We start from the raw sequence: 27689 nt of genomic DNA, 5'->3' as shown, positions 1-27689 counted from the left end.
TTGATAATATACAAAGTCTGACAGCCAGTAATACACTATTTGAAAATTACAGGATTGCAGAGCTAGAAAATACACGAGCTCGTCAAAGAATCGAAATACTAAATCTGCTGTCAATATTGCCATACGCATGTTAACTCCACCAGTAATCAGATCAAAAATTGAGAAAATGTCAATAAATTTTTTAAATCATACCAGGTGTTATGTAAACATATCTTAGTGTTACCACCAAGTGCATTGAGCATCAATTTTGCTAAATCACCATGACATTACATTAATTCCAAGACACAACAATTTTATCAAGAATCTTTCTCACCTCTTTTCTCAGATGTTCATTCTTTTCCTGATTATTGCCAGGTTCTGCAACTTTAAGATTTTCCTCGATCACGACATTTCTGAGATCGTCTTGCATTTCTTTCTGGAAAGCATCTCCTCCCTCTTTCATTTCTCCTGCATGGACATTTGGGATATGCTCATTCTCTTGGTTTAAATTCTTCAGAATTTCCAGATGGTCTTCGTATAAAACTTTTTCTTGGTCCTCGACTCTCCTCTCTCCAAGATCTTGTGGTTGCAGCTGGGGGTCTGGCACAACGGCATGCTGTTTCTGCTTGATTTCTTCAATGTCATGGCCAATGTCAAGATCTCTCTTTTCCCTCTCCACTTTGTCATCATTGGGTTCATGGTTTTTATTGCCGTGGTGGCCGTTCTGTTTCTTAGCATGTCCGGCGTTCGACTCTTTATGTTCATTATGCAACTCATCCTGATGATCTTTTTTCTCAACATTTTGAATAATGTCATCGACAGTGTCCTTGGGTTTATGAACGATGCCGTCTTCTTTTTCCGCCTGTTGGCCCTCAACTCCAAGAATGTCCCTGGGTTGGGGTTGTGGGGCAAGCGCTTTGACATTGGTGTCAACCAATCCGACAGGGTTGAGGTCAGCCGGTGGAAGTTTAATGTCATGGACCGGTTGGTGTTGATTGTCTGCATTGAGCACTGGCACGTTGCCAGCCGGGGCATTGTCAGCCGCGGGGGCGACAGCATCCGGCACGACGACTTTGACTTCAGCGAGTTGCGGCTGACCCAGGTTGTCCACCGCAGCAGCAGCGGCGGCATCATGGTGATGCACTTGATGATGACCTCCGTGGTGCACAGGCGCTGCTGCCGCAGGATTTGCTGCCGCTGCAGCTTCTTTTTCCACTGCAGCCGGGTTGCCATCATTCACGTGCTGCTGATGATGCGGCTGTTGGTTCTCCTGAAGTGCGGCCTTTTCATGAACGCCTGCATCGACTTCGCCAGCTGCCAGCTCCATGGATCCTCCGTCATGTTGCTTCTTCAACACTTCAATCACTTCCTGCTGTTGCTCTATTATCTTCTCCTGTATGTCTTGTTTCTCTTTCAGCTCATCGATCATTTTCTGTTGCTCTTCGTGTTTGATGTCCTGCTCTTTGACTTTCATCTCGACTTTTTCCTCTAGACGACGATGAGCTTCATCATCATCTTCCTTGTCCCCATCCTGTTCATCCCCGTGTTGCGCCAACAAATCGATTCCATCAGGGCCTCTGTCACCAGGACCACCTTGAATCTGTTCTTCCTCTTTGATAACTTTGTCTTCTTCAACAACTGGCTCTTCTCTCTTCTCTTTTTCTCCACCTTCACCTTGGAGGAAACATTTAACAAACAAATACATCAAAGAACCACGTCTGACTGTTTATAAGATTTTTAAGAAATAGATGAAATTCTTCAAATATGTCGGTTACCCCGTTGCTGCTGCCTGAAACACATGACCATACATCTGCTACAGTACATTCCTGACGGCTTAACTCTAAAATCTATCGAAGGCTCTGATAAATAACTGCACATACCTGTGTCCTTTATTATTTCTTCGGCAGGTTTTTCAACTATTTCCTGTAAACAAACGATGTTGGAATTTTAGAATGCGTGCATCATTATTAAACAAACGAGGATATATCAAGGATAAACTGCACAGTATGTTCGGCACAATTGATGATCAAATATTTCTGAACATTAACCAAGAGGAATGTCTTAACTCACGACCATCTCATTCAGTTACATCCTCACTTATTCATTTATTCATTTTCATTCTGTAACCACTCTTCAATCTTTAAAACCACATGCATAGGTTGGTTTACTCTGAGTTTTCATAAAATTCAAAATGTTATTTTTAGGCTTATACGACACATATCAAATTTTTTTGTGTGAAAAAAAAGGGGTTTTGGAAAATCGAATTATTCTTGAATACTACGAATATTTCACTCCATCAACAGGTTACATTACTGGATAAAGAAAGGAAAAGTGATTTTTGGAAATTATTTCACTGTAATTTATCTGTATGTAATGTGAAGAATGCTATAATTCGGTCATTTTACACAAGTCATTTTGTCACGACTGGGGTTGAAAAACAGCCATCAAATGCTGAACAGATTTGTTCATCCCAGATGTACACATTTAACACATTTGTGTCGTGACCCAATAAACACAGGGTTTGGCCACACCAAAGAAAACAAGATTAGTTCAAATCAAAGCGGTGACCTTTGAAAAATATGTAGGTATAATCTGTATCTCCTCAGGATGGTATAATTATACAATTGAAGATTACATTTTAAGCAAACTTTAACACATTGTTTTTTTCAAAATTGTGCCTTCTTTAATATTTCAAAAGCTGGACACGAATTTCCACTCCCCTTAACCCTTGGGCGCCAAAGTCAATTTTGTCACCTTTGGAAAATATACTCTAGTCGATTATTTTCAGATATTTGTCCAAATTTTGATAACAAACTGTAGTCAGAGAAATGTGATATCCAATTGGTCCAAAATTATCAAAACATTACAGAAAAATTCATAAAAATTAGTAAAAATGTTGCACTAAAATTTTGGTGGGAAAAAATACAGCACTCAAAGGGTTAAAGAAGATAGGTCCAACTTCACAAATGAGGACACTAAGGGTGATACCAAAAATCCGAAACGCAAAAGTTATCACTGAGAAATTTTAAAGTGCATACTTTACTGTCTGCAGGTGCATGGGGAATCGGCGGTTCTTGTCTTTTGTCAGCGACGACTTCAGCTTCATTTCCTAAAAAAAACGGACACAACACAAGCACACACACACAAAAATGAATCAAGATGAGAAGTCTCTCCATGAGAGGTGAATTCCGTCTGATATTTAATCTAGTGAAGTACAGAGCAAAGTACTCATGATTCATGCGATCTATAGCAAGCTTATTGAGTATTTACAGAGAGTGAGACAGCCAGGGTAATACAAACAATACTGTGAGAGTTATTTCTATTTTTGATTTTTTCTCTTGTCTGTGACTTGGTGATGTGGTCCGTGCATTGCTGGTACAAAGGCACTTGCGCCGTGCCGTGCCCTTTTACAGACACGGGTTTCAGAGTTCTCAATGATCTGAAAGTCAACAAAGCTCTGAAACCAGACACTGTACACTCAATAAGACCAATTACAGGGTTAGCCAGCAAATAAAAAGAATGTACGGAGTCAAGAGTATGGACACAGATTGGCAGCGGCACTTTGTTTAAAGTTTGTTTGGGGTTTCTATTCTCCTGGATGTTTTCGTTTCAAAGAAAGCTGTAAGAATTCCCTACCTCTTCTACTTTCATGGTTCGGGCCATAACAGTGAATACACTCTCTGGCTCTGTAAAGGCCCCGTGTTTCTTTTCCCTTTGTTAAGGCTAAACATTTCCAGGGACACTTGTGATATGTACAAACAAGAGTAGAAGTAGCAATATCCAATGTCCGCTTCAAAAAACTCCCATCGAAGTGAAATCGCATAGTGAATATTCACTGAATTTTTTGTCAGCTTGGTCTTTCATGAAAAGTGGTTTTATTCCCTTTATTCAAAGTAAGGCTAAACTTTACTGTGCTTCTCAAACAAGTGGCCAACTTTCAACAAAAACCTACAAAGTTGCATTATTTTGAACTTTGAAGTACAACCAAACTTCCAATACACTGTTGTTGACCTTATCAGTATCCTGAATGTGTCTAGTTCAAAAAGGGTCATCCACAGTGTTACAATGTCAAGTACATTGCAATGCTGGATGATTTTTTTTTTTGAGGCAATTTTCTGGTTCAGGGGTTTTAAAATAGAACAGACACAAAAAAGTCAGGTCAGGTCAGGCCCTGGCAAGATTGATGACTGACTTGACATCTTGACAATAACCTTGACCTGTAGATGTGTTGACAGGTCAGAAATAAAAAGGACAATAGCTGTCCCCACCAAAGCAAGACAGCATAAATGTACCCAGCAACTTACCACAAGATTAGCCCTAACTAAAATATTTACCACTTCTAAAATCATATAATCTTTAACATCCTGCCTGGTGTTTTGATTTTGGATTGATTAAAATCTTAATCAAAGTGTTAATTTGTGTGATTAGGATGAGAGGCCCTCCCCTAATGGCACCGCAGCAAACAGATAGGATCATTAGCAAGCAGATGGAAGTAGCAAAAGGGTTTAAAATCACACAGCCACTATGGAGAGATTAAAAAGCAATGCTGTTTCTACTTTGATTGGCAAGTCTAAGCAAACGCTGAATTTGACTGGCTGCAAGAAGAATTATTGGCATGCAAATGACGGTAGCTATGGTAACCTGGTGGAAGCCATTTTGCGAGTATCTGGCCTACCTCGGTCATCAACATCACCTTCAACGGCTTTCAACTTCTCATTTGACATCTTTCCTTCCACCTCCTCCTTACCATTGTCCAATTTCCCATCATGCAATTGTTCCTGACCCTTCCCCTCACCTACACGAGGCCCATCCGCCATAGCAACCTGACCTCCTTCACCGTTACCTGGGAGATTGCCATCTTTTTTCTCCTCCCCCTTCTCCAAGACACCACCTTGGACAGCCTCATTCAATACATCTTTACCTGAAAGACACGTTGGTTTGTTTGTTTTGTTTGTTTACTCCATTCTGTGACTACCCGTTACACCAATTCACCGGATGCAACACCAAATAAAGTGACAAATTAACAATATACAATCTAGGTATGATTAACGCATATATTTTATCGCAAAACCATGATCTCCAGCAGCCAGTATGTACTTTGTCAAATGTGCTATCGACAATATTTATATCCGGTACAGGAAATTAAAAATGTCATATGGCAAAAAAAATACATAAACCCACTTGGCCTGGTCATGATATGATATACATAGATGAATGATTTATGTTTAAAATTTATAACTAATGATTCATGATATTAAAATTTGAAATAACACAGAGTAGACTTAATGCAGAGTTGCTTTGTCTACATTCTGCCTGTAAACTAAATTGTGAATATATTCTTTTTAGACAACACTGGTATTGACATCGAAGTGACTTCACCTAATGTTTTCTTTCCCCGTTCTACAATTTTGGAAATCCTGGACTAGGCTTTTCAGTACTTCCAGAATAAACACATGGAATGCCGATGAAAAAATATATATCGATCAAAGAGGCCAAGATTACGTCGAGAAACTATACAACATACGCAGCACTGTTCTGATATCGAGATATACTAATAGCTTCAAAACATGAATGTCATGGAATTGGGGTCACTCGAATTCTCAGAAAAACTCTTGAAGTGGGCGGAAATTCTGAAAAACTAATGTTCCAAACAAATCTTGTTTTTTAAATACCAACAGCAGCAAACTAAGCCATTGCAAACATTTCACAAGCTTTAAAACTGTAATAAAATTGTATTATTTATTTCCCTTTATCATTGCATTGTTTTTTTTCTTCATGTAGCTATTACTTTTGTTTGGAGTTGCTAATCTTACCCGTTATAATAAAACACCATTAAACTGTTAGCATGGTCTTTTTTATTTTTTTGATTACTTTTTGTGGATATTAGGCTAGAGCTACCAACCCAGCCCTGTGAGTGTCAACATTTCACATGTATACACTTTTTTGGCCACAAAATGGCAAGTCCACCAGAAAACATTTTGTGGTTTCTGCTTCACATGTATGTGACCAGCTACTCAGCTGCTTACATTTCCCTACAAAGAGCGGTTTATCACCTGTAAACTTTGCAAAAAGTTCATTCTGTGGCTAAGTCTGCAAAACCAGACCTCCTCGGCCTTCCTTCCTATCAATTTAGCCAGAGTAAGGATTTCCAGCAGTGGTGGGGCTCTTACCAATACTGCATTGTTACTATGGAGATCTGTTTAAGGTACTGGTAGGTTAAAAATGTGAATCTCTGTGACCTTTTGGTAGTTGGTGGTATTTGAAAGAGCAAACTATCACAGAAACTAAACAAATATGTTGTTTAACTTATAAAGCTTCCTCATATTTAGAGGTTTCTGGAATGAAAAAAATTTGAGCAAAGCTCTGGGGACTAATGGGTCAGGAATTTCAATAAATACATACATTTTGAGCAGAGGAGTCTGGACTTCATTTCAATATAAAAATTTTGATTGTGTATGTTACATTGTGACAGAGACTGAAAATTTTATAAGATTTAATTTTGTGCGACAGAGTTTGACGGAGAAATTTTAAAAGTTAAATTCTCTACCCCACAAAAACACTGTACAGAATTTAATTCCGTGCCATGGAATTTGACTGGAATCCCTTGCAAAGCTGGACTAAAAAGGGCTTTAAAAAATAATAACAGAGCAAATTTTATTTTTATATTTCATTAGAGCAACATTATTTCTAGAAGGAATGTTGGATGCCACCCTTAAAAACAGGGATAGCTTTAGGTTCTGCTATTCCGAAATGGCAAAGTTTACAAAGAGCAAACATGCCAGAACTACTGTATTGTTGACAGTATGGCTTCGGTTTGCTTTGACTTAAACCGACTGTTTGACCTGTACGGTTCTGAGACAAACAGACGCTGCTTTGACTCTGCAGACCCTTGTTAGGATTCCATTTGTTTCAATACAAAAACAATGCCAAAAAGAAAGAGGAATCTGTCAAAAGAATTTGCATATGCACGCTCTAAATCAAAATCGAGATTCCTAGAGAACGATTTTAAAAGTTTACAAATATCCTTGTTACTTTTAGCGAACAAAGCGACAGATTTTTTTTGCTTTATCATCAAACAAGGCTTGAATGGTCAACACTGACTTAGAAACCTGTCGACATAGATATGGACAGCCTTTGTCAAATACACAAAACAGTCAGGTGACCGACAGACACCCACAATTTCAGTTTGCATGGTCAATTTCAGCCACCAAATATACATATTTAAATGGTCAATTTTTAGACACAAGACATGCTAAATCAGTCATGTTTTTTTTTTTTCGCTGACACTGCACGGTGACTTGTTTGATTCTAAAGTTCAAGGTGATTCTTAGCAATATCTAAGTGGCCGCACAAGAGGTTTGTACCTGCATAAATATTTTTACTCTATATAACTGTCTGAACTGAGATAAATCAAAACTGTGGAGTGACGTTTTGATGTTCAATTAAACTTGTTGACTAGGCGATGTCCACAAAACCCTAATAACACAGCTCCACTAATAGTTTCACATTTCCCCAAAGTTCAAGACTGCTATTTTGTTCTGGCTAAAATGCACTGACAATAAAATCAAGAAAAAACCTCCGCTACATGTGGCTTTACACAAGGTTTGAGTGAAAATGCATATCATACAAGCATAAGTCGCTAAACAAAATTTATTTTTTGGAGCAATTCTAACCAAATCTCAGGTACCCACCTGTGGATGGAGTAAATATTATTGCTATTATATTGTATCAACAAGAGAGTTTCTAGCATTTATAAGTGATTTTCTCTGCAGTTGAACTTCAAAAATGGAGAGAGATTTTAAAGTTGAACTTCTGTTATTGAACAGACCAAGCACTGTGAATGAGAGGAATATGAAGCATGTATACTTGGCAGTGACCGGCAGAAGTCAAGCAGACGACAAAAAGTGACATCCCGCCCTTTGGGCAAAGCATTTGTCCAATGTTAAAATTGGGCAGTTCTCAACGCACAATTTCAACATTATTTTCAATATCCTAAAGATCTTCAAAATGCAGTATCGCATACATGCTACATGAATAGCACCAACTGAGTATGAACAACACTCATTTCAGCTGAGCATGTTGAATAAATTTTGAAAAACCATTTGTAAATCATTACAGTTAAAACAAGTAAGTCACTGAGAGATCTAGACACTTGATCTTTGAAGTTCTCACTTATGCTGTTTGCTCTTTCTTTAAAATACAATTGAAAACCCAGGAAACATGGATGACAGGACTAACATACACCTATTGCTGGTACAGAGCTGTACTGGAAAACCACCGAGTGATAAAAATGTGAATTAAAAGATGTGCTAAACACTATTCCTGTTGTGAACCTTTTTATGGCTTCTTCCTGTGAACTTCCTGGAAACTATTTGATTGAAGGTTTGACAACAGAGGCCCTTTTGCTGTCTTTAAATAGCCTGGGCCCTTTTCTAGTCCTACAGAGACCTAAGTACTCAGCAGTGGAAATGTTAAACCACATCTCACATGGCGTCTAGTTTGGAATATTTTTATGACAGAAAATTGAAACTGTTCCTAAATGAACTGTAGGTTTCATATTTTCATTTGAATTTAAACACATTAATAAATTGAAATACAGCTTAAATTCCAAAATGCTGCCCCTCCACCTCAAGATTAAGAAACACATTTATTAGAAAATACACCAACACCACAACTTAGTATGGAAAAGATTGAGTAATTACATATTACCGGTACTACAAATTTACACAAAATCAGACATGTTAGTATACGGTTTGTGAAAAATGTCTTTTACGTTGAACACTGAAGTGAGAACGGAAGTCAGAAATTTACCTGGCACTTCTAAGTTTTGTTCAATGATCTGGTTCTCGTCCAGGACATTTTTGTTTTCTTCGAGATTGAGCTGGTCTTGGTCCACACCTGGTATATTGATGTCTACAACAGGCTTCACAACATCTGTGTCATCAGGACGTGATTGTAAAGTGGAATAGGTACTGGCAAACATGATTATGATGCCAATGAAAAGAACCATCTGGGGAAAAAAAGAACGGTATTCCTCACAAAACTGCAGAGGCACTGACAGAATGAAAGAACTAAAGTAATTTTGCAAGTCTCGAATTCCATGCACAAAACTCAACTTTGTTGTATGTTCCCCTCTATCTGTCTGTCTGTCTGCGCTCTCCCTCTCTCTCTTACACAAACACACACACACACACACACACACATACACACAAACGCACAAGCATACAAGCACATGTACACATGCATAAACACCCACATGAACATACACAACACGTACACATGAACACAAAATTAACCTTTGTGGAAATTTCCTGCAGTAATTTACATTTTGTGTTCAGTTGAGAATAATTTGTCAGGGGTTTTGTCAAATACACTGAAAAGTTTAACAAATTTGAGTCAGGTAATTTTTTAGCCAAATACACTTTTGTTTTCAACAAATTTGAGTCTGGTGTGTAATCTGACAAATTTAATGAAAAAAGCAAAACAGTACAACCTTATCTGGCAGACTCATTGTTGGAAACAATCAGCACCAATAGGATAAGGAAAGTCTCTGTTCAAACATGATTATGAATCTAGTCCCTGTTAAAGACTGATTGATTACCATATAGGCACTCTTTGAGAAAGATATCTGTTTACTGATATGTGCAGGTTATGTAAGGGAAGACACCAATACACTGAAAAGTTTAAAAAATTTGAGTCAAGTAATTTTTTAGCCAAATACACTTTTGTTTTCAACAAATTTGAGTCTGGTGTGTAATCTGACAAATTTAATGAAAAAAGCAAAACAGTACAACCTTATCTGGCAGACTCATTGTTGGAAACAATCAGCACCAATAGGATAAGGAAAGTCTCTGTTCAAACATGATTATGAATCTAGTCCCTGTTAAAGACTGATTGATTACCATATAGGCACTCTTTGAGAAAGATATCTGTTTACTGATATGTGCAGGTTATGTAAGGGAACACACGAGGATTGCGATACCACACTGATATTTCAGCAAGGTAAATTTCAGATGGATATGAACAGCGTTGAGGCTTTTTCCATGGAAGGGTGGAATTCTGTATGGAAAACAGTCAGTAATTTCAAGTTTAATATTGTTTTGTACTTGGAGATGTCACTTAAATAATTCAATCAATATCACTTCCCATTGCGACAGCAAAACTTGAACATGGGCTGGAATAATCTGATTTTGCATTTCTAATAAATTTTGTTGAAAATGACAAAATCAATGTAAGAGACTTTCGTGATGCCATTTTAAAGGGACAAAGTCTGCCATTTTTCATGAATTTCGTTTGGTGCAAGATACTACTTATATTATTTGACATGTTGAAAGATACTGAATAAATGGGTGAACATGCATACATTCGACCCCAGTTTTAGACAAATTAAATGAAACCATCGTGAAAAAGAATTAATGGTCATGACCATCAATTCATTTTTGTGATGGTTTCATGTATTGTGTCTAAAACAGGGGTCGAATGTATGCATGGTCACCCATTCATTCAGTATCTTTCAACATGTCAAACAATATAAGTAGTATCTTGCACCAAACGAAATTCATGAAAAATGGCAGACTTTGTCCCTTTAAGTGAACGTCGACAGGGACCTGCAGGGTGCCTCTGATTCAGTGCAAGCACCGACTGTAGAATTTCCGAGCAGAGCCAAGATGGCACGGCCACGTTACCTGGGCTGACTTGACACCTGGTCCCTTGGGTAAACATTTCAAGAACATCAATGCAGGAAATATGTATCCAATCATGGTACCAGTTGTAGAACCTGTCAAGCCAAGGATTGTCTCAACTGCAAAACAAACAAAATATTAACATGCAAACAATGAACAAAATCAATATTCAAACGGTGAATGATGTTTTAGTTTTCAATAGCACATCTCACCACAAGCTATAGGGTAAAATAATCTTTCTATAAAAGCTTCTGAAAGTTTTCTTATTGTAAAAAGTCAGATTTTTAATCCCAAAGTGAAATCGGCTTCAGTTTGTCCATATTGCTTAAAACTCCTTAAAACTGTGACAACGTCTCATTCAGCAAAAATTATATTGAAATAACTTTCAATTTGATCTTAGGAAGATATAGACTAACATATTTATCATGGACAGAAAATGGTCGGACCTTTTAAATCGTAGTTTTTCTGCTTTTGATAGAGAACTGGGCTTGCTATAACCTGTATTTTACAAGTTTCATATGCATGGAACTACTTTGAAGAAATTTATGTTTTTGACACCTGGGGCAGTTCACTCAAGTTCACGCCATAAAAAGTTTTGAGCATGTCCCGACAAAGGGTTGAAAACAGCAGAGAATAACAAACCCTATTGAAAGTTCTTATTTGGGTCAAGGCATTATGTATACCACAGAAAGACCAGCGCTGACCTATTGAGAAGCCTGACCTATCTTACAGCTGTTCTACTGTGTTCTGAGTTAGAAATGGATTTTCCTGGATACGATTGGACAGGAAACAGTGCAACATATGGTTATTGTGTAAGCACTGTAAAAATGTCATTTTAAATGGCAAATTTGAATTTCTCATAAAATTTGGGAGTTATTTGCAACCTTGTACCGACTGCGTGAGTGAAGTCACGTTGTCAGGTGTAAGAGCAGATGTGTGAGTTAATAGTTAACTGACAATGCACACACTCACCCAAACATACATGCACGTGCACACAAACACGTACACAAACACACAAACACACTCTTACCATTAGGGATGGCGATACCGACAATCAGAGTGAAAAACACAATGAAAGATGTGATGAGTTGATGTCTGCCCTGCGGAATATGCTCCCCTCCACCACCTGGGTTTTCTAACGATGGTCCCTGAATAAAAACACAAGAGAAATGTATTTCTTTAGACTGCAAGCCCTGTGTGTAACATTTGTCTGTAGACAGATGTCTATGACGAGAGAAAAATGTGCTAGTGAGTAGTCATGGTAAGTAGAACACTTCGAAATAACAAAATCATACCATAAAGCAGTTACACCCTCATCACCTGCTTGGTGTTCTGCCTTTGAAATGATATGCAGAGTTCAAACGAATTCAAAGAACAGAAAGTATCAAAGAAGACAGGAGTTGATATATTTAAAATTGCATAAAGAATGTGTACGTAGTTTTTTTAAATACAGCACTATATGAAAATCAAAGGAAAGCTTAATTCACTCATCTCTAACAGCGACCGATGCATGACTTCAAACTTGAAGCCACCACGGTAATCAGCAATTTTGATTTCAGTAAATTCTTACTTATCAATGATTGTGCATATCAAGAAGCTCTATCATTGTACGATTAAACTAAAAATCTGAGCATTATTACATCATGTATTTTCGCCCAACATGGAGATTTCGTCCCACTGAATTCAAAGAACAGAAAGTATCAACGAAGACAGGAGTAGATATATTTAAAATTGCATAAAGAATGTGTACGTAGTTTTTTTAAATACAGCACTATATGAAAATCAAAGGAAAGCTTAATTCACTCATCTCTAACAGCGACCGATGCATGACTTCAAACTTGAAGCCACCACGGTAATCAGCAATTTTGATTTCAGTAAATTCTTACTTATCAATGATTGTGCATATCAAGAAGCTCTATCATTGGATTGCAAAACCAAAAATCTGAGCATTATTACATCATGTATTTTCGCCCAACATGGAGATTTCGTCCCACTGACCTGTGACCCTGATATCAAGGTGTTAATGCTGGCCCTGCATGGAAATATCATCATTGGGAAACTCAGAGCCACTGAGATGACAAAGCCCATCTTCAAGAGGTCATTGACAAAGGATGTTTTGAAATTCATCAGGACATCGCCCTTGATGCCTTGTTCACAGAAAGCCACATAGCCGAAGAAACCGACCTGAAAGAGAACGGCAGACCTGATGGAATCGGGGAAGGAAACTGGGCTATGTGGAAGTCATCCAAAGGCAATGTTGGTTGACTTTATTGTGGGTCTACGGTCGATTATTAAACCACCAAGGACTTCAAATTCAAAACCGTCTACTTAGAAATGGTAACTGAACAGAGAAGTCAACTAGTAACATTCTTGTTTGTGGTCAATTTTCTGTTTGAAGTCCAAAATGTGGAAGTGAAGTGGTAGGAAATGTAACACACATCCTGTAGCTCTGGCGTACCTACTGCACTGATTTAATCTGCATTGTGAAAATAGCAGACTTTTTTTCTTTGCGTCTACATTGATAATCATTGATTTGGATGGAATAACTACAACGTTTTTTTCAGAGTCTTATGAAATGAATCATTTCAATATATTGGCAATTAAATATCACTGTAATACCTCCATATCAGAAGTGAGAGAATTTCTAATCATACTGCAATGTTTTCTCATTATTCCATTAACCCTTTGGGTGCTCTAATTTATTCCATCAAAATTCCAGTGCAATATTTTACCAATTTTACCAATTTTTATGAATTTTTCTGCAATTTCTTTGATAGTTTTGGACCAAATGGGCATAACTTTTCATTGGCTACAATTTTTGACCAAAATTCTGGGGAAAATCTGAAAAAAAAAAATTGTTGGCGTTATATTCTATAAAGGTGACAAAAATTGACTTTGGTACTCAAAGGGTTATTAGCCAATGCCGTACATTCCCTGGTTGTCACTTACCATGATGTAACAGAATGCCACCATATTCACAGCCCCTTTGACAACGTCATTCATTTTCCTCTCCGTCCTATCTGGCAGCGACTCATAGACAACGAACACTTGCCTGCAAAGTCACAAATTAATAAGCGAACATCAAAGTTTGCACGAAAAAAAGGACAAAATATTCCTACTTCTGTTGATATTTGACTGACTTTTCACCTTGTATTGTAACAGCTGAAGAGACTTGTGTCACAGCTTTCTCTCATTTCTGTATTGAAAATAAATGTGTAAATAAGTGTCAAAAGTGGACAAAATCACGGTACCTTGCTTAAGATATTCAAACCCTGAGTGGCTCTATTGCAGTCTAACCTTGCTACAGGCAATTATGAAAAACTGGCACCAAGTCTTGGTGCTCTTCAGGTAGAATGCACCTAAGGGAAGATATTTGGACTCTCAAATTTTTAGTCCTTTTCTGATCTACCACTTGTAAGGTTCATTTTAAAGCTCTTGGAGTAAGAAAACTTTTCACTATCTTAGTTTTTCGAAAATCAAAAATTTTATTCCCAATAGATTTAATAGAGGAATTTCATCGGTAAATATCAGGTAATTTGTTTCTCTAGTACCAAAATTTGCAAAGTGATCCATGATTTTTATGTTCGATTTGGAAAGAGAATGACTAAAAGTCTCCTTTAACAAAGTTTGAGCAAAAGTTTAAGCCTTTCACTTTCAAGGTGCATACTACCTTAAAGCTTATTTATGTCAATGAAACACTGAGATTCTCAAATGGCATAGCGTAAAGGTACAACATTTGTGTGTGTACATTCTGTCAACAAAACACATACTTTACTGAATACACAAGACATTCAGGAAGACTTACGTATGGCAGGTGAAGGCGAGGGAAAAAATTGACAAGCACTGGAATAATCCCTCAGTTCTCCAATAACTGGCATGAGATACCCATGAAAATGATAACAGTGTTGGAAAACTTATCAAAATAATCTGTCGAGAGAAAATGATTACATCAATCCAACATGTTATGAATTATTCTGACATCAAATCATAATCTTTGATATCTCACATCTTGCTTTATTCAAGATTGCAGTGAATGCATTTTCCTTTTTTTCAAGTTGTTTGCTCAGGGATGTGTTTTTTTGTTGGTGTTTGGTTTCTGAAATTGCAACATACCGGTATGGGAATAAAATAAACTTTTATATGAAAGTCAGGTAAAGATACCTTCAAACTCTTATGACAAAAATTTTAAACTTTTGTGCGTAATAATCTTAGATGGTGCACTGTTTGTCCTGTGTCATCCAGGCTTCTCCAGCAGACATTGACTGCAGTCATGTACAGTAAAACCTGTATAAACTGAACTGTTCAGGGACTGAGCAAATTGTTCGGTTTGGAGAGGTATCTGGTTTATAGAGGTCCTTTCAACATAGAGTTCTATTGGAATGGGCCTGGGAAACGGGTTCAGTTCAGACAGGGTTCGGTTTAGACAGGTTCCACTGTACAATTTTTGTGTAATCTCATGCAGCGGGGAAAATAGCCTATTCAAAATTGTTTTACAATTTTTATCTCTGATGTTGAGAATCGGAAAATGAGGGGAGAGATATTAAGAATCGGAAACAAAGAAAGATCAACGGACATAACTCGAAGTCCGAAAAATATGCCTATGTGACAATTTAGGGAGAATTATGATGAGGGGGCAGGTGAAATTCAAACATTGTAACCATAAATATAGAAAAACTAACATACATCGTCTGCTACACTTTTATCTGACCTGGACAACACTTGCACAGGCTTAGTCTGATTTACCTGGTGGAATCAGACTCAAAGGAAACGTAACAGACGCGGTGTGGGAGGAACGGGGCTCTCAGTCAACAAAAACTTTTATTCAAAGCTGCCTTTATTTTGCAAGTAGTGGTTTCTTCACTTCAGTCACAGCACGTTGTAACAAGTCTCTTTTCTGCTGAGATGGCGAAAAAAACTTTGAACAAAAAGCCCTATGTTCTGGCGTCCACAATGTGATTGGTTAAGATGGTATTAAAGAGCTCAAAATAAACATTCAATGACTTCCAATAAAATCTTTGATTGAATCATTGTGTTGGGCAAACCGGGTTGAAATCCCCTTTCAGAAAACTTGACACAACGTAAATTTTGAGCACAAAGTTGCTTGTAATCTACTTTCATAAACTGAAAAGATGTCTGTTGCATTCTCCTTCCTGTATTTCAGCTGTCCTTGTTACAACGATAAAAAGCTGACAAAAGTCAATACATACCTAATTCATGGTACGACTCAATTTAAGAGTTACACACAAACCTCAAAATGTTAGGTATCTTTTCACAGTGTGAGCAAAACAATTATAAAGTGAAGGATTGTGGAAAATACGCTATTTCTCATCACTTCTCAGCTACGGAACAAAGAGACATTTAACCAACCTACACATCTCTGAACAAAGAGTTAGTGATTGCTATACAGACTATCAGTGTCCGTACATTGCAATGATTCTTCAAATTTGTGCAATTATAACTTAAAACATATTTTGTGTACGACTGTCAATCACATTCATTCATGGCATCTTGAGATTTGCTAGGATAAAATTTAATTTTTTGAAGGAATCAACATCAACATACTTAACTTCACCAGTATAATCTTAATTCTCATTGACTTCAGTATATCAGTTAGTTGACACACCTTGCAGCTACATTGTATTGTCATCACCGATCAGATTTCATTTAATGGCCTCTTTTCATGTAAAATGGCAAACTCTGCATGAATTTTAGATGTTCATATGATGTGGCATCATGTGATGGACCATCATCCTTTGCAAAACAAGAGGACAGGTAAACAAGCCGTCCCTGAAGGAAAGGGACTCATCTTGAAAGTTGTAAACTAAGAATTCAAGTGGGAGACTTTGAGAGGGCTTGTTTGGTTACAGGCTACTCCTGGTTGTCAGGAAGGAACAGGGAATGGTGTTTCAGACCAAAAAACTTTACAGGAAATGTTTATTTCAAAGGCATCGGTGGCTTTCAGAGCTGGAAGATAAACCCACCTGTGCTATGAGTACTGTATAAAAAGAGAATGAGAGCGCACTAATGCTGCTTAACTGCTCTACTTTCCTCAATAAACCCAACGGTAAGACGACAAAGACAGCAGTCAGCATTAACATCACGGTTCGTAGACTCCATGTGTTCTTGAAAGAGAAAGAAAAAAAAGGAGAAAAAAAAATAGGTCAACAAGAATGCACTCCATTACAAACGGGTTTATCCGCAGTTTATATGCAGGGACTCAGTTGATCAGCAGACCTTGAATTCACGTCTGAATACAAAGTGGAGCATTGGAAACGTGACACTCTTGGACAAACTGGACATTGCGATGTGAGAAACATTTGTCATAATTTTGTTTGCTGTCCTCAAGGCTGGCTGATCATACCACACACGACTTGTAATGTCAAGCTACCCACAATTCCAATGGTTTGTCCCCTGCATACAAGTCACGGATAACCCATTGCTTTGATCAAATTTTGTATTCTTGAACTCATATTTTGACAAAACAAATTTGCAAAAATTTTGTGTCATATTATTCAACACATGCTGACGTAAAACATTGTACTTTATTTGGCCGGATTAACAGAAAAGTCAAAGTTACATATCTGTGCCCACAGTGAACTTAAAATCAATGGCAATTGTTAAAATTGTCAATTTCTTACGATTGTTCAAGATCAGGGTTTGAATGGGAGGACAAACGAGGTATAATATATTAAAACTAATGGGCATACTTCAAGTAAGTTACAAAAGAGTTTGCAAAAACTATTAGCGACACACTTCTGTGAATGGGAATGCTCTCTCCAGGAGGTAAAAATTTCTCTGAAATATAGCTCTGAGCAGTCGGCAGACATGCCGCGGATGCAAATCTCATACTTTTCTTGGTCAGAGCAAATCAATGGCATTCTTTGTTTGTCTTGGGAATATCCACCGCTTCTGGCGCTTGGCGGAAGATAATCAAGACATTATTTCCCGCTTTGATTACAGATTTCAAAAAATTCTATGAAAGCGAAACACCCAGTAACATATATATAATAGACCCAACATGGGAATTTATTTGCTGCGAGGGCAGGTGACCATTTGCCTGACAACCTGTGCCGGGAGTTAATACTGGTCCTTGTTGTTAGCCCTGCAGCAACCAAAATTGATATCTCTCTTTTTTTTTTAAAGACGTCCTTGAGAGCCCTGGTCGCCATAGATACACAGATGGGGGTAGCAAACCAGTTGATTTTATGACATGGTTACCATGGATATGTGAAACCTCTGTTCTGGGGTATTTTTTTATAATAAATTTTTGAGGTGACGATAAAGAGGTATTTGGGCATGCCCTGCAACTACGATTGTAAAATTTCTTCTGCTCTCTCTAACATTGGCACTCCCAACCAAGAAAACTCAATCTTTTGTAAAAGCTCTCCTAGTTTCCCCTGCAATGAGATTTTACCCTCACCGACCCCTCCAACTAACCTATCCTACTCCCTGTCCGTTTGGCTTTTTGTCAAGGCGCCTACTAAGCAACAGAATAAACCTTTCCTGCCAGGTGATCATAAAATACTGCTTCCCTACCCTTTGCCCGCCCACTGCTAGGAGAAAAAAATTGCTTACCCACCCACTGGGCAACCGCATGTGAACACGTCTGCACGTACACAGTTTTATTGCCATTCTCTGATTTATAAACACATTTACAAGATTTAATGTTCAAATGAGGACGCTAAAAGAACAATTACAGACTTCGTACACGCATCTATCTTTCACAGATGGAAGAACATGGCTTTTTTTGCATACGGTAACCAGGACAGACAGAGACACATTGATTTCAGTATATGGAATGAATGAACAAATAGCGGGACATATACTAAACCGTATTGCAATTTCACATTTTCCTAGGGAGTATGCATCAACAGGCTAGCACAAGAGCCACATAACAGAACTTGAACTTTCTACATTTTCAGGACCAGAAGGAGACAGTCTGAAAAACACTGTCCGGGTAACCTGTGACTGGCACTGGTGGAAATTTTCAAACTATTATCAAGTTATGAACTTCAATGTATATTACTGTCTTTAATCTTCTCAAATGATGCATATTAAGACAGCAAGTAATATCGAGAAAACCGTAATGATGAGTTTCATGTCCTGTTTGCACAGAGCCATCGAAGCATGTCTGTGATGGTATTTGTTATGAAAAGATTGCCTAAGACAAGAACACACGTGCCAAGAAGTTTCTCACGTAAACAGACAAATGCCAAAGGCAGATGAAGCATTCCAATCACTTATGAGGACAGCTCAGAGTCCTACCTCACTGTAACTGGGGCAGAAAACTTCGAGAAATTGTTACCTGAGGTACTTTTACATGTTCCGTTCTACTACAAGGTATTTAGAACGGGATCAAAATTTGCAGGAAAAAAGAAAGTGGTTCCACATTACTCCCTGTCATTCCATGTCTGGCCATCTACCAAGAAGGTGCTTGTGAACACCTTTCATATGCAGGGGTGTAGCCTAGCTTGAAAAAAGAGGGTAAAATTCCAAAAATTTGGCTGTTGAATTGATATTGGAGTGGTGTTGGAGGGATGGGAGGAAGTAATCCGTAATGACCAGCAAAGTGGCTGGTGGTTTTTGCAAGCTGCAGGCTCTTATCCATACCAGTGATATGTGCATAAAGTAAGAATAATAGACACTCCATGGGTAGGCAATGAATAGGAAAGTCTATTTGCATAGGATTGTGGTGACATCCCTTAGCCTTCAAAATGCTCTGTGTGGTAATTGCCATGTTGCACTACATGTGACTTGGGATTATAATTGAGATGGAACTGTTGAAAAGCAAGTCAAATATGCTTGATTCTACATGCTGGACTCGTGACCATGAATTTGCATCTCAACACAAATACCTCATACAATTAACCTTTATCCTGCCAAGTTCACGTGTCACCCATCAGGTCAAGTTCACAAAGCATAACATGCCCTATATGTTGCATTTCAACAAGAAATTGAATATTTGAAAATTTTTCAAAACACAGATATTCTACACTTGATTTTTCAAGACTAGTCTAAAGCTGTTCTAACGTACCACGCCAAGTGTATGTATGTATCACTTTGGCACAATATCACTTTTAACTGACTCGTCAGATAGGGAGTGAAAGGTCAGCACGATATTAAGGGTTTAACTTTGTCATTTTTGTGGAATGTACAGCAACATTCATAACCCTAACCTGTGCAGGGAAATGCAAGGCTTGTTCAGCATGAGTCAAACAAGTGACTTCACTTACAATCTTTTAAAGTTTACAGACATTTTCACATACTTTACAAAGTTCATTCAGGTAGAATGTGCCTTGCAAACAGATATTCGGACTCTCCAACTCCTACAATATTCTTTTGGCCTACCACTTGTGGGGATTGATTTTGAAGGTTACGGCATAAAAAAAGTTTTCACCAGCTTAGTTTTGTGGAAATCAGGAGTTTTATTTTTCTTCATAGAGTAAAGAGATGGTAGCCATTTTGAATTTCAAATATCAATAAATATTGTTTCTCTGGAACCAAATTTGCACGGTGACCTTCGATTTTCATTCTTAATTTTCAAGTGAATGGTTGAAAGTTTGTTTGAGAAAAGTTTGAGTAAAAGATGAAGTTTTTTATTTTTGAGGCACAAACAACCTTAAAAAAAGTTTTTGATAATGTCAGTGACACTGGTGTAAATTTCACGACACGTTCTTCACGAAAGATAAAGAAATCCGCTATGGGGGAAATTAGAATGATTACACAACTTGGTGAGAAGAATATGAGTGATCGACAAGTCAGATAATGAAGACGACATGATTGAAAACCTGAGCAGACAACAAAGTAGTGAAGTTATGCAATCCATGTTTTCCGTAAAGATTAAAGCAAAAAGCCTTGGACAAATCATCAGCATCTGGGATATCATTTAGACACCGAATTTCAATGATATTCAGATTAAGATGTCTGAGTGAAAAAAAAGAATCAACAAAAAATGAAGTACTGTGTAAACACATTTAACATATTAGTTTTCTAAATTGATTTGGAAATATTTTGCTGAAAAGTTACACAGAGGAAAATTTAGCCATGGACGAAATGGGATATTTTAGGGAAGGAAGATTATGGAATCTGTAGAAATTGGTTATCAACAGGAGAGAAGACGATTGCAAATTCAGGCAATCACTTGTTTAATATAATCACAGTTTGTGGAGGAACTGTGATATAATACACTGTAAAATTATTCGCGATACACTTTGGTTTGAAGTCACCAGCTTATCAGATATCTTAAAGAAGAAATATATAGTCATGAGACTGTGTTACATCAACCAACTGAATGAAAGATAGTCTTCAAAATCATGCCACTGAAATCATGGACCATGAAACTGAATGTACTAGGTTTCATTTCATTCATTCTTATTTTCTTTTCACAAAGGCTCAAGAAAACGTCACTGCAATTGCGTTGTTTACGATCTGTCTTCCTTTTCTTGTAGTAAAATATTGACTCTGATGAAATTTGATGGAGGCCAGAGAATATCACATGTGAAGGTTTTTCAAAAGATTAAACATCACAATCCTTGAAATTGTCTTCAATGTTGTGACGAAAGAAATTTGATATCACAGATACGAGAGAATCTGTCGGTAAATTCGATCAAATCTCCACAGGAGGTAAACTGATCCTAGCAATATTACACAACAATGCTTTGCTTATCATTAATATAAAACATACTTTTAAGTGATTTTTTGGGAGGGTTTTGAGATGATGAGAAAACAACTCCTTGAAAATAATTATGGGACAGGATAGTAATACAATAAGATTCTCAAGTTCAAATTGCCATATTTGAACATGTATTTAACTTTCTGTCATACGGTATGCTTTTATGTGATTCCCCCCTGAAAGAACAAATAGTGACACGTATGCATTTGACATGCTATTTTATCAGCTTATTTACATTTCTTAACAGACATTTATCATACTGTGACTTGTAGTGATAAGTGGTAAGCGAATCCTGTTGGGTATTTTATGCTATGCGAATTAGTATATTGGAAGTCCTGTGGTCCTTCAGTCTAGTAAGTTAGTCTTTCAGTCTAATGTGCTTGTCCTGCAATGTAGTGAGTGAGTCACAGAGTCTAGTTTGCTAGTCCTGCTGTCCAGGTTGCTAGTCACAGTATAGTTTACTAGACGTGGTCTAGTTTGCTAGTCATGGTCTAGTTTGCTAGTCATGGTTTAGTTTGCAAGTCACGGTCTAGTTTGCTAGCCACAGTCTAGTTTGCTTGTCATACAGTCTAGGATGCTGGTCTTTCGATCAAGTTTGCCAGCCTTGCAAAATAGTTTGCTTGTCCTGCAGCGTAGTTTGCAAGTCAGAGAGTCTAGTTTGCTAGTCACATAGTCTAGTTTGCTGGTCCCACAGTTTTCTTTGTTGGCCAAGCATGCATTCTTTATCACACACAGGCGTGATATATGGGGCAAGCTGTACGGAAAATTAGCCGGCCAGTGTAAAAATTTGTTGGTCTTAGACCTAACCTTCATTTTGCTACTAGTATCGTCTGTAGAAACTTGACTGTAATAATTATCAAAGCTAAGGATTCTCTTGTCTACAATTATAGCAACCATTCACATTCTTAGGATAAAGACATACAGCTGAGAAACTGTGCATCGTCTATGCAACAAGATTACAGTACGACTATTTAGGAGAGATTTGATGGAACTTTTGTACACAGTACATGCTGGTTGCAACTTACCTCCACTGAAAACCATTTTGATACGATGGATGGTCCTAGGTCTCCAATTATGACATAAAAAGCAATGCATGTTCCCATCAACAGACCAATAATACTGAAAATTTGAGAAACAAAACAAGAAGAAAGGAAATTCAAAATCACAATGATACTAATTTCTGAAATCATTTCTACCTCTCACATAGCTAAAAGGTATCCAGAAGTTATTGGGTCTACTTTTTTAAGAAATGCCATTACAATTCAGTGCATGCCACTGGATAGTTTTAAAGCGACAAATCAACTTTTTTGGTGTTTCATCTTCAAATCTTCTGAATTGTTCTCTATATTACAGTACCTCCTGTCTTTTACTATCAAGGGAAATTTCAAATTTGTAAAAATACAACAGAGTAGAAAGTATAATCAAGAAAGTTTTGATAAACCAAAGATTAGCACAGTACAAAAAAATACAGGGTTATAAGTGTCTTCACACTGAATATCATAGTTTGACACTAGAGGGCGCACATCCAATCAAAACTGCACATTGCTTGCCCATCTTTCGGAGGCCATGCAGCATAAAAACAAAGTACGTTGATTTCTGATATACCGGTATATTTTTACATCACTGTATCAGCTTCCATGTTGACTCTATATTAGCATACAATTGAAGATTTTATAAGGGCGTGAAATGCCCTGTTATATCTCATGAAGTCCTCCTGAAATATAATTTCAAAATTTTCATCTCACCTCGTCTCTACTGCAAGTTTTCCAAAACTACCAAATGAATGCAGGGCTACACGATGAAAAAAACATAGAGAGAGGTCATTTAAAACTTGTTTCAGGATCTCATATTACGTGCACATATCCTCTACATTACTTTCTCTTTATAATAGAACCCTGGTGCTCCAGGGTCTATGACCATGCAAACCATTATGAGATTGATAAGATTGACAGTGGTTCCAAATTTTCTGTTGTCTTGACATGAGTGTTGTAGAAACATGAAACTAAACCAGCGGGGTTGTTGTTTTCAACTCCGGGAAATGGTGGCACTGTATCATTTTTTACTGAAAATACCCCCACAAGATAATTTGTAAAAGTAATGTGAATACTACAGCCAGTTGTGTCATTTCCATGTATCCTTTGAACTACCTGTGACTACATACATTTTAACCTCCATACTTTGGCATATGTACATGTAAACAAACAGGAGCTTCTGCCATTTCTATCATAACCAAGTATCACACATAAATAGTTAGATCACAGTCCCTCTGCTTGATGTATTCATAGAATTTGAAGATCAACAAAATATTTACAGACAAACGCAAAACATTCACAAAATACTCCTCTGCACTTATTAATTTTATACAAAGATATATAGCAGATGATTTCTTCATGTTCAGTTTTACCATTGCTGGGAGTATGTCCATTGGCAACTACCCTGCATTTGCTGTGAGTCACTTGGACTGAAAGATGTTGATATCAAAGCCCTATTTGTTATATCTTTTTGCATTTTTTTCACTACGATGGTTTAAAAATCAAATCCAACTTAGGTAAAATGCTTACCATAGTGTGACCACAAAACATTTTTCAAACATTGGTGACGAACGCACAACTTAGATTTTGACGCCTGAACAATTTTTTAGTTGAAACTCAAATATGGCTGCCTCAAATAACCATATGGGTAAGTGTACATTTTAATCGACCAAATCCATCACCAAGGATGGAAATAGTGGGAAGAGTGTACATTTTAAAGACAATGAAACTCCATAATTGAAACCTAAAACACCTCTCTGAAGGTTGGATAGTACTTTTTTTGAAACTAAAATGCAAAAAAAAATACAACTAATATTACAGGGCTTTACATGTAACCGATGAAACAAGAGTCTTTTCAAACAAGTCAGTAAGTTCATTGTGACAAGCTAATCAGTGACGCAGAGTTGTCTTGGTGGGAGTCATAGCAGTTGGACTGAGCAGACTTGATGCTATGACAACACTGGTACACATAACCCCTTGAAATCATTTGTGGGTCATTATCCTGTTTTGGAAAAACAGTCACTTGGCACAGAGGGTGTCGTCTGGACTTTAGACAATGCAAGGACAATGGCTCATTAGAAGGTTCATTGGGCAAGGACCGTCTAAGGTCATTGCTCTCTGAGCACAGCGGACAGAGATGAGAGGGGCGACGACACTGTCGTCAAGATTACCCATGACTCAGCATGATTTTGCACAAGAATGTTGTTTGTGAAGTCAGGCAAATCTTCACTGTGTACAGAATTACACAGATGATATTTCAGTGATTTTGTCATAAATAGTTTTAGGCTTCCAATTTTCTCGTTGCATGTTTGAGCAATCAGGCAAAAGAGGACTGTTTGTGCAAGGTGATTGTAGATTTTTTGAGTGTGTTGTATGGTTTTGTAACCAGTCATTGAAATAGTAGGCTGAAAGATTCAGCTGCCTGTTGGCACTATGGCATGTCTCTGTGACCTCCAACCTGACACCACAGAGTATTGTCAGAGCTGTGGGACGTCCAAGCTCCCACACACAGCTGAAACTTTCAGTCTAATGGAATAGGGTATGTAAAAACAGCTGGCAATTTCTTTGCATCTGTTCTGCCAATGTAACAGAGTGTAACTTTGCTGAATGAATGTAACAAGTAATATCTACGTGTTTAGTTTCTGACACTGAACAACCTTCAAAGTTAGTTACCTCAAGCTTATAAAAGTGCAACACTTCAAGGTAAACCCAGATTATAAACACATTTTTTATTTGAATTAGTGACTCCGTTGGCATTTTTGAGAACTATTATGTCATGATAATTTGGATGATACAATGTGGGTGACTATTTTATAGATAGAAGCTATTCGATGTCCAATACCAATTTGTACAAATCAAGGCAGACTTGTAGAGTATCAAACAGTACCATAGAAAGGTATTGATGATGAAGCGCCCTCAATGGCAGTGTCCTTTAATTAAATTTGCGTGCAATTTTTAAAAGTGACTTGTCCACCACAAATTTGTGTATACTGGTATCCATTTAAAGCCCAAATAGCTGTAAATCTGTAATAAACCGATCTCAAAATATCCCAAGTTTTCCAAGAGTTTTCTTTGAATAAGACCCATTACAGACTGAAAAAGTTAATAATATTGTCATAAGTGCCAAAAATGACATGTAAATTCAAATGTTTAACATGATTTTAGATTTCCCGCTATTTTCAAAAACTAATTATATGACAGAGAAAATAAAGATTACAGCAGCAAAATGTTAGCCATCTTGTATTGTGCATTCAAATAAATGGATTCATGCTTGTTTCTTGTATGATCACCATGTGTACGTGGAGGAAATACTGTTTTTTGTACTTTTCCGTGAGGGCGCCATTTTATGAGTGCGGCACCCATTTATTATTCAGCCTGTTAACACGTGTACACATGCTCCAAATCAGCGAGCAGTGATACTTCTATACATGCCCTTCAGTTAGAACATTTACACGAACCAACTTTAGTTTGAAAATAAAATCATGAAAATAATGCATAAAATTTCCAGCTACTGGGGCTTCAAGGTAGAAAAGGAGTTTGAGCAATGTTTACGTCTAAAGAACATTGCTCTCTCATTACTGTTTTAGATTACACTTTTGGAACTTACGTGTACAAGAACAACGAAAATACATCTCAGTTGGCGACTGCCAGTATTACAACGAACATTTAAAAGACATATTACATGGAACAGCTCAGTCTACAAACAGTACAACAACAGCTGTACATACAACACTGACAAAATTTGTAACCGTTTCAAGCAGTAGTGTCAGATGTCGCGCGGGTACAGCTTTATTTAGCAACAAACCTGTATAAACTGCGGTCGGTGCTATTAGTGGTGCACATCTTTTCATGAGGCAATCCAAGTGAAAATATGTGATAGGATACCACATATATAGGTGACTGAACTCCTTTATTGTCTAGATTTTTGTCAAAATCTGGTAGGGAACACATTCTCAGGTATACCAAAAGAAATTATGGTGAATGAAACAAGAGAGGCACTTACCAAGATACTCATACGATGTTCTTCTTGCTTGCTTGGCAGTTTTAAGTAACAAATTACAGCTGATTCTAGTTAAGTAGGCACTAACCAGTAACAGTAACAGGCCTAGAATCAAACCACACTGGAGGAAACATACACAAACACTGTAAAACGGATGCATCACAAGGCGGCATTAATATTCATATGCAAATAAGCTCCTGGCATACATAATGAATCTTCATAAAAATTATCATTTTATTATCTTGCCTGTGAGTTCTTTTTGATTATCTCTCAGTGTGTTAGTCACTTGATGTGGACACAATATGAAGATTGTATCATTTTTAACATTGGGGTGGTTAAGAAATATTGCAAATTTGAGCAAAGAAAATGAAATGCTCTCCCCTGACTACACTTTCTAAAATCAGTTTTACGATGACAATAAGCAGAGTTTAATTGCATTTCATTTACACATTAGATATCCCTATTATCCAAATACACCGTAAAGAGAAAAGAAGAGATTACAATGTACCTTTAATTAGGGGCAAATGTAGTTCAAAGTCAAGTTCAAATGACAACAGGAAAAGCAAGCATGCATGTATTATATAGAAATTTCTACCATCATCAAATAACATGCAATGATAGCTCTGCATGCAATATGGAAACATATGCATACACAATTCAACACCATTGTCCATAACTACACTACCCAGTAATAAAATGCATGCAAGTTTGAAATTTCATGACATATCATTATGTTGCACATACAAAATTTACTTTCACCTTAATTCTAATTTTGATGAACTCTTTCTACCACTATATTCTACCTCTCATTCCTTACAAGCATCAATCGATCAATGAGTGAAATTTAAATATCAATGACAGAGCGAGAAGAAATATTCATGTCTTTCAAAGTCATTACTATCGAGCAAAGTACCAAAGCAACCTGATTTTGTCATGAAATTATTCAATAGTCCACTTTAATTTTAAATATTGATTGTTTACTAAACTTGGAGATGATTGAAAATGATTTTATCAATAAAAGTGGCACTTTGAAGCAGTTTATCAAACCAGTGTTTTACAGAGAGTGGGGTCATCAGCAGTGTTCCCTTTTAGGTTTCAAGAAGGTGCGCAACTTGAGATACACCTGATTTTCTCACAGCTGGGTCCGTTCGTATATATACTAATTGATTGAGGTACGTCACAACGTACAATGGACATTGGTGGCAACTGCGTCGCCATTGCAACGTGCGCTAAACTTGAGACGCGGACGTAAAATCTACGCTGAGATTGCACATTTCGCCCTGAGTTATCGTTTCCAAAACTAATACCGATTGAAATGACTGAAA

At 37.3% G+C, this 27689-nt stretch overlaps 1 protein-coding gene across 12 annotated transcripts in view; it reads right to left on the bottom strand.

Moving 5' to 3' along the window:
- Positions 1-27689, bottom strand: part of LOC139151499 (putative sodium-coupled neutral amino acid transporter 10) — a 41006-nt gene that overhangs the window by 5894 nt on the left and 7423 nt on the right. For 4 of the 12 annotated variants that reach the window (XM_070724340.1, XM_070724339.1, XM_070724338.1 and 1 more), the window contains exons 3-16: positions 26368-26485; positions 23079-23124; positions 22359-22452; positions 16643-16783; positions 14467-14588; positions 13611-13713; positions 12660-12845; positions 11692-11809; positions 10665-10780; positions 8791-8989; positions 4655-4900; positions 3018-3088; positions 1860-1902; positions 314-1653 (exon numbers count right to left, since the gene is read on the bottom strand). In XM_070724340.1, coding sequence (XP_070580441.1) covers positions 314-1653; positions 1860-1902; positions 3018-3088; positions 4655-4900; positions 8791-8989; positions 10665-10780; positions 11692-11809; positions 12660-12845; positions 13611-13713; positions 14467-14588; positions 16643-16783; positions 22359-22452; positions 23079-23124; positions 26368-26485 — 2943 coding nt within the window. The remainder of the gene's footprint in view (positions 1-313; positions 1654-1859; positions 1903-3017; positions 3089-4654; positions 4901-8790; positions 8990-10664; positions 10781-11691; positions 11810-12659; positions 12846-13610; positions 13714-14466; positions 14589-16642; positions 16784-22358; positions 22453-23078; positions 23125-26367; positions 26486-27689) is intronic. The other 8 variants (XM_070724348.1, XM_070724347.1, XM_070724342.1 and 5 more) reach the window with 4 other exon arrangements.

Source organism: Ptychodera flava, chromosome 15 (genome assembly GCF_041260155.1).
Source record: "Ptychodera flava strain L36383 chromosome 15, AS_Pfla_20210202, whole genome shotgun sequence".
NCBI classification, from domain to species: domain Eukaryota; kingdom Metazoa; phylum Hemichordata; class Enteropneusta; family Ptychoderidae; genus Ptychodera; species Ptychodera flava.
The sequence above is the reverse complement of the archived record's forward strand: the minus strand, read 5'-3'. Positions and strand labels throughout refer to the sequence as shown.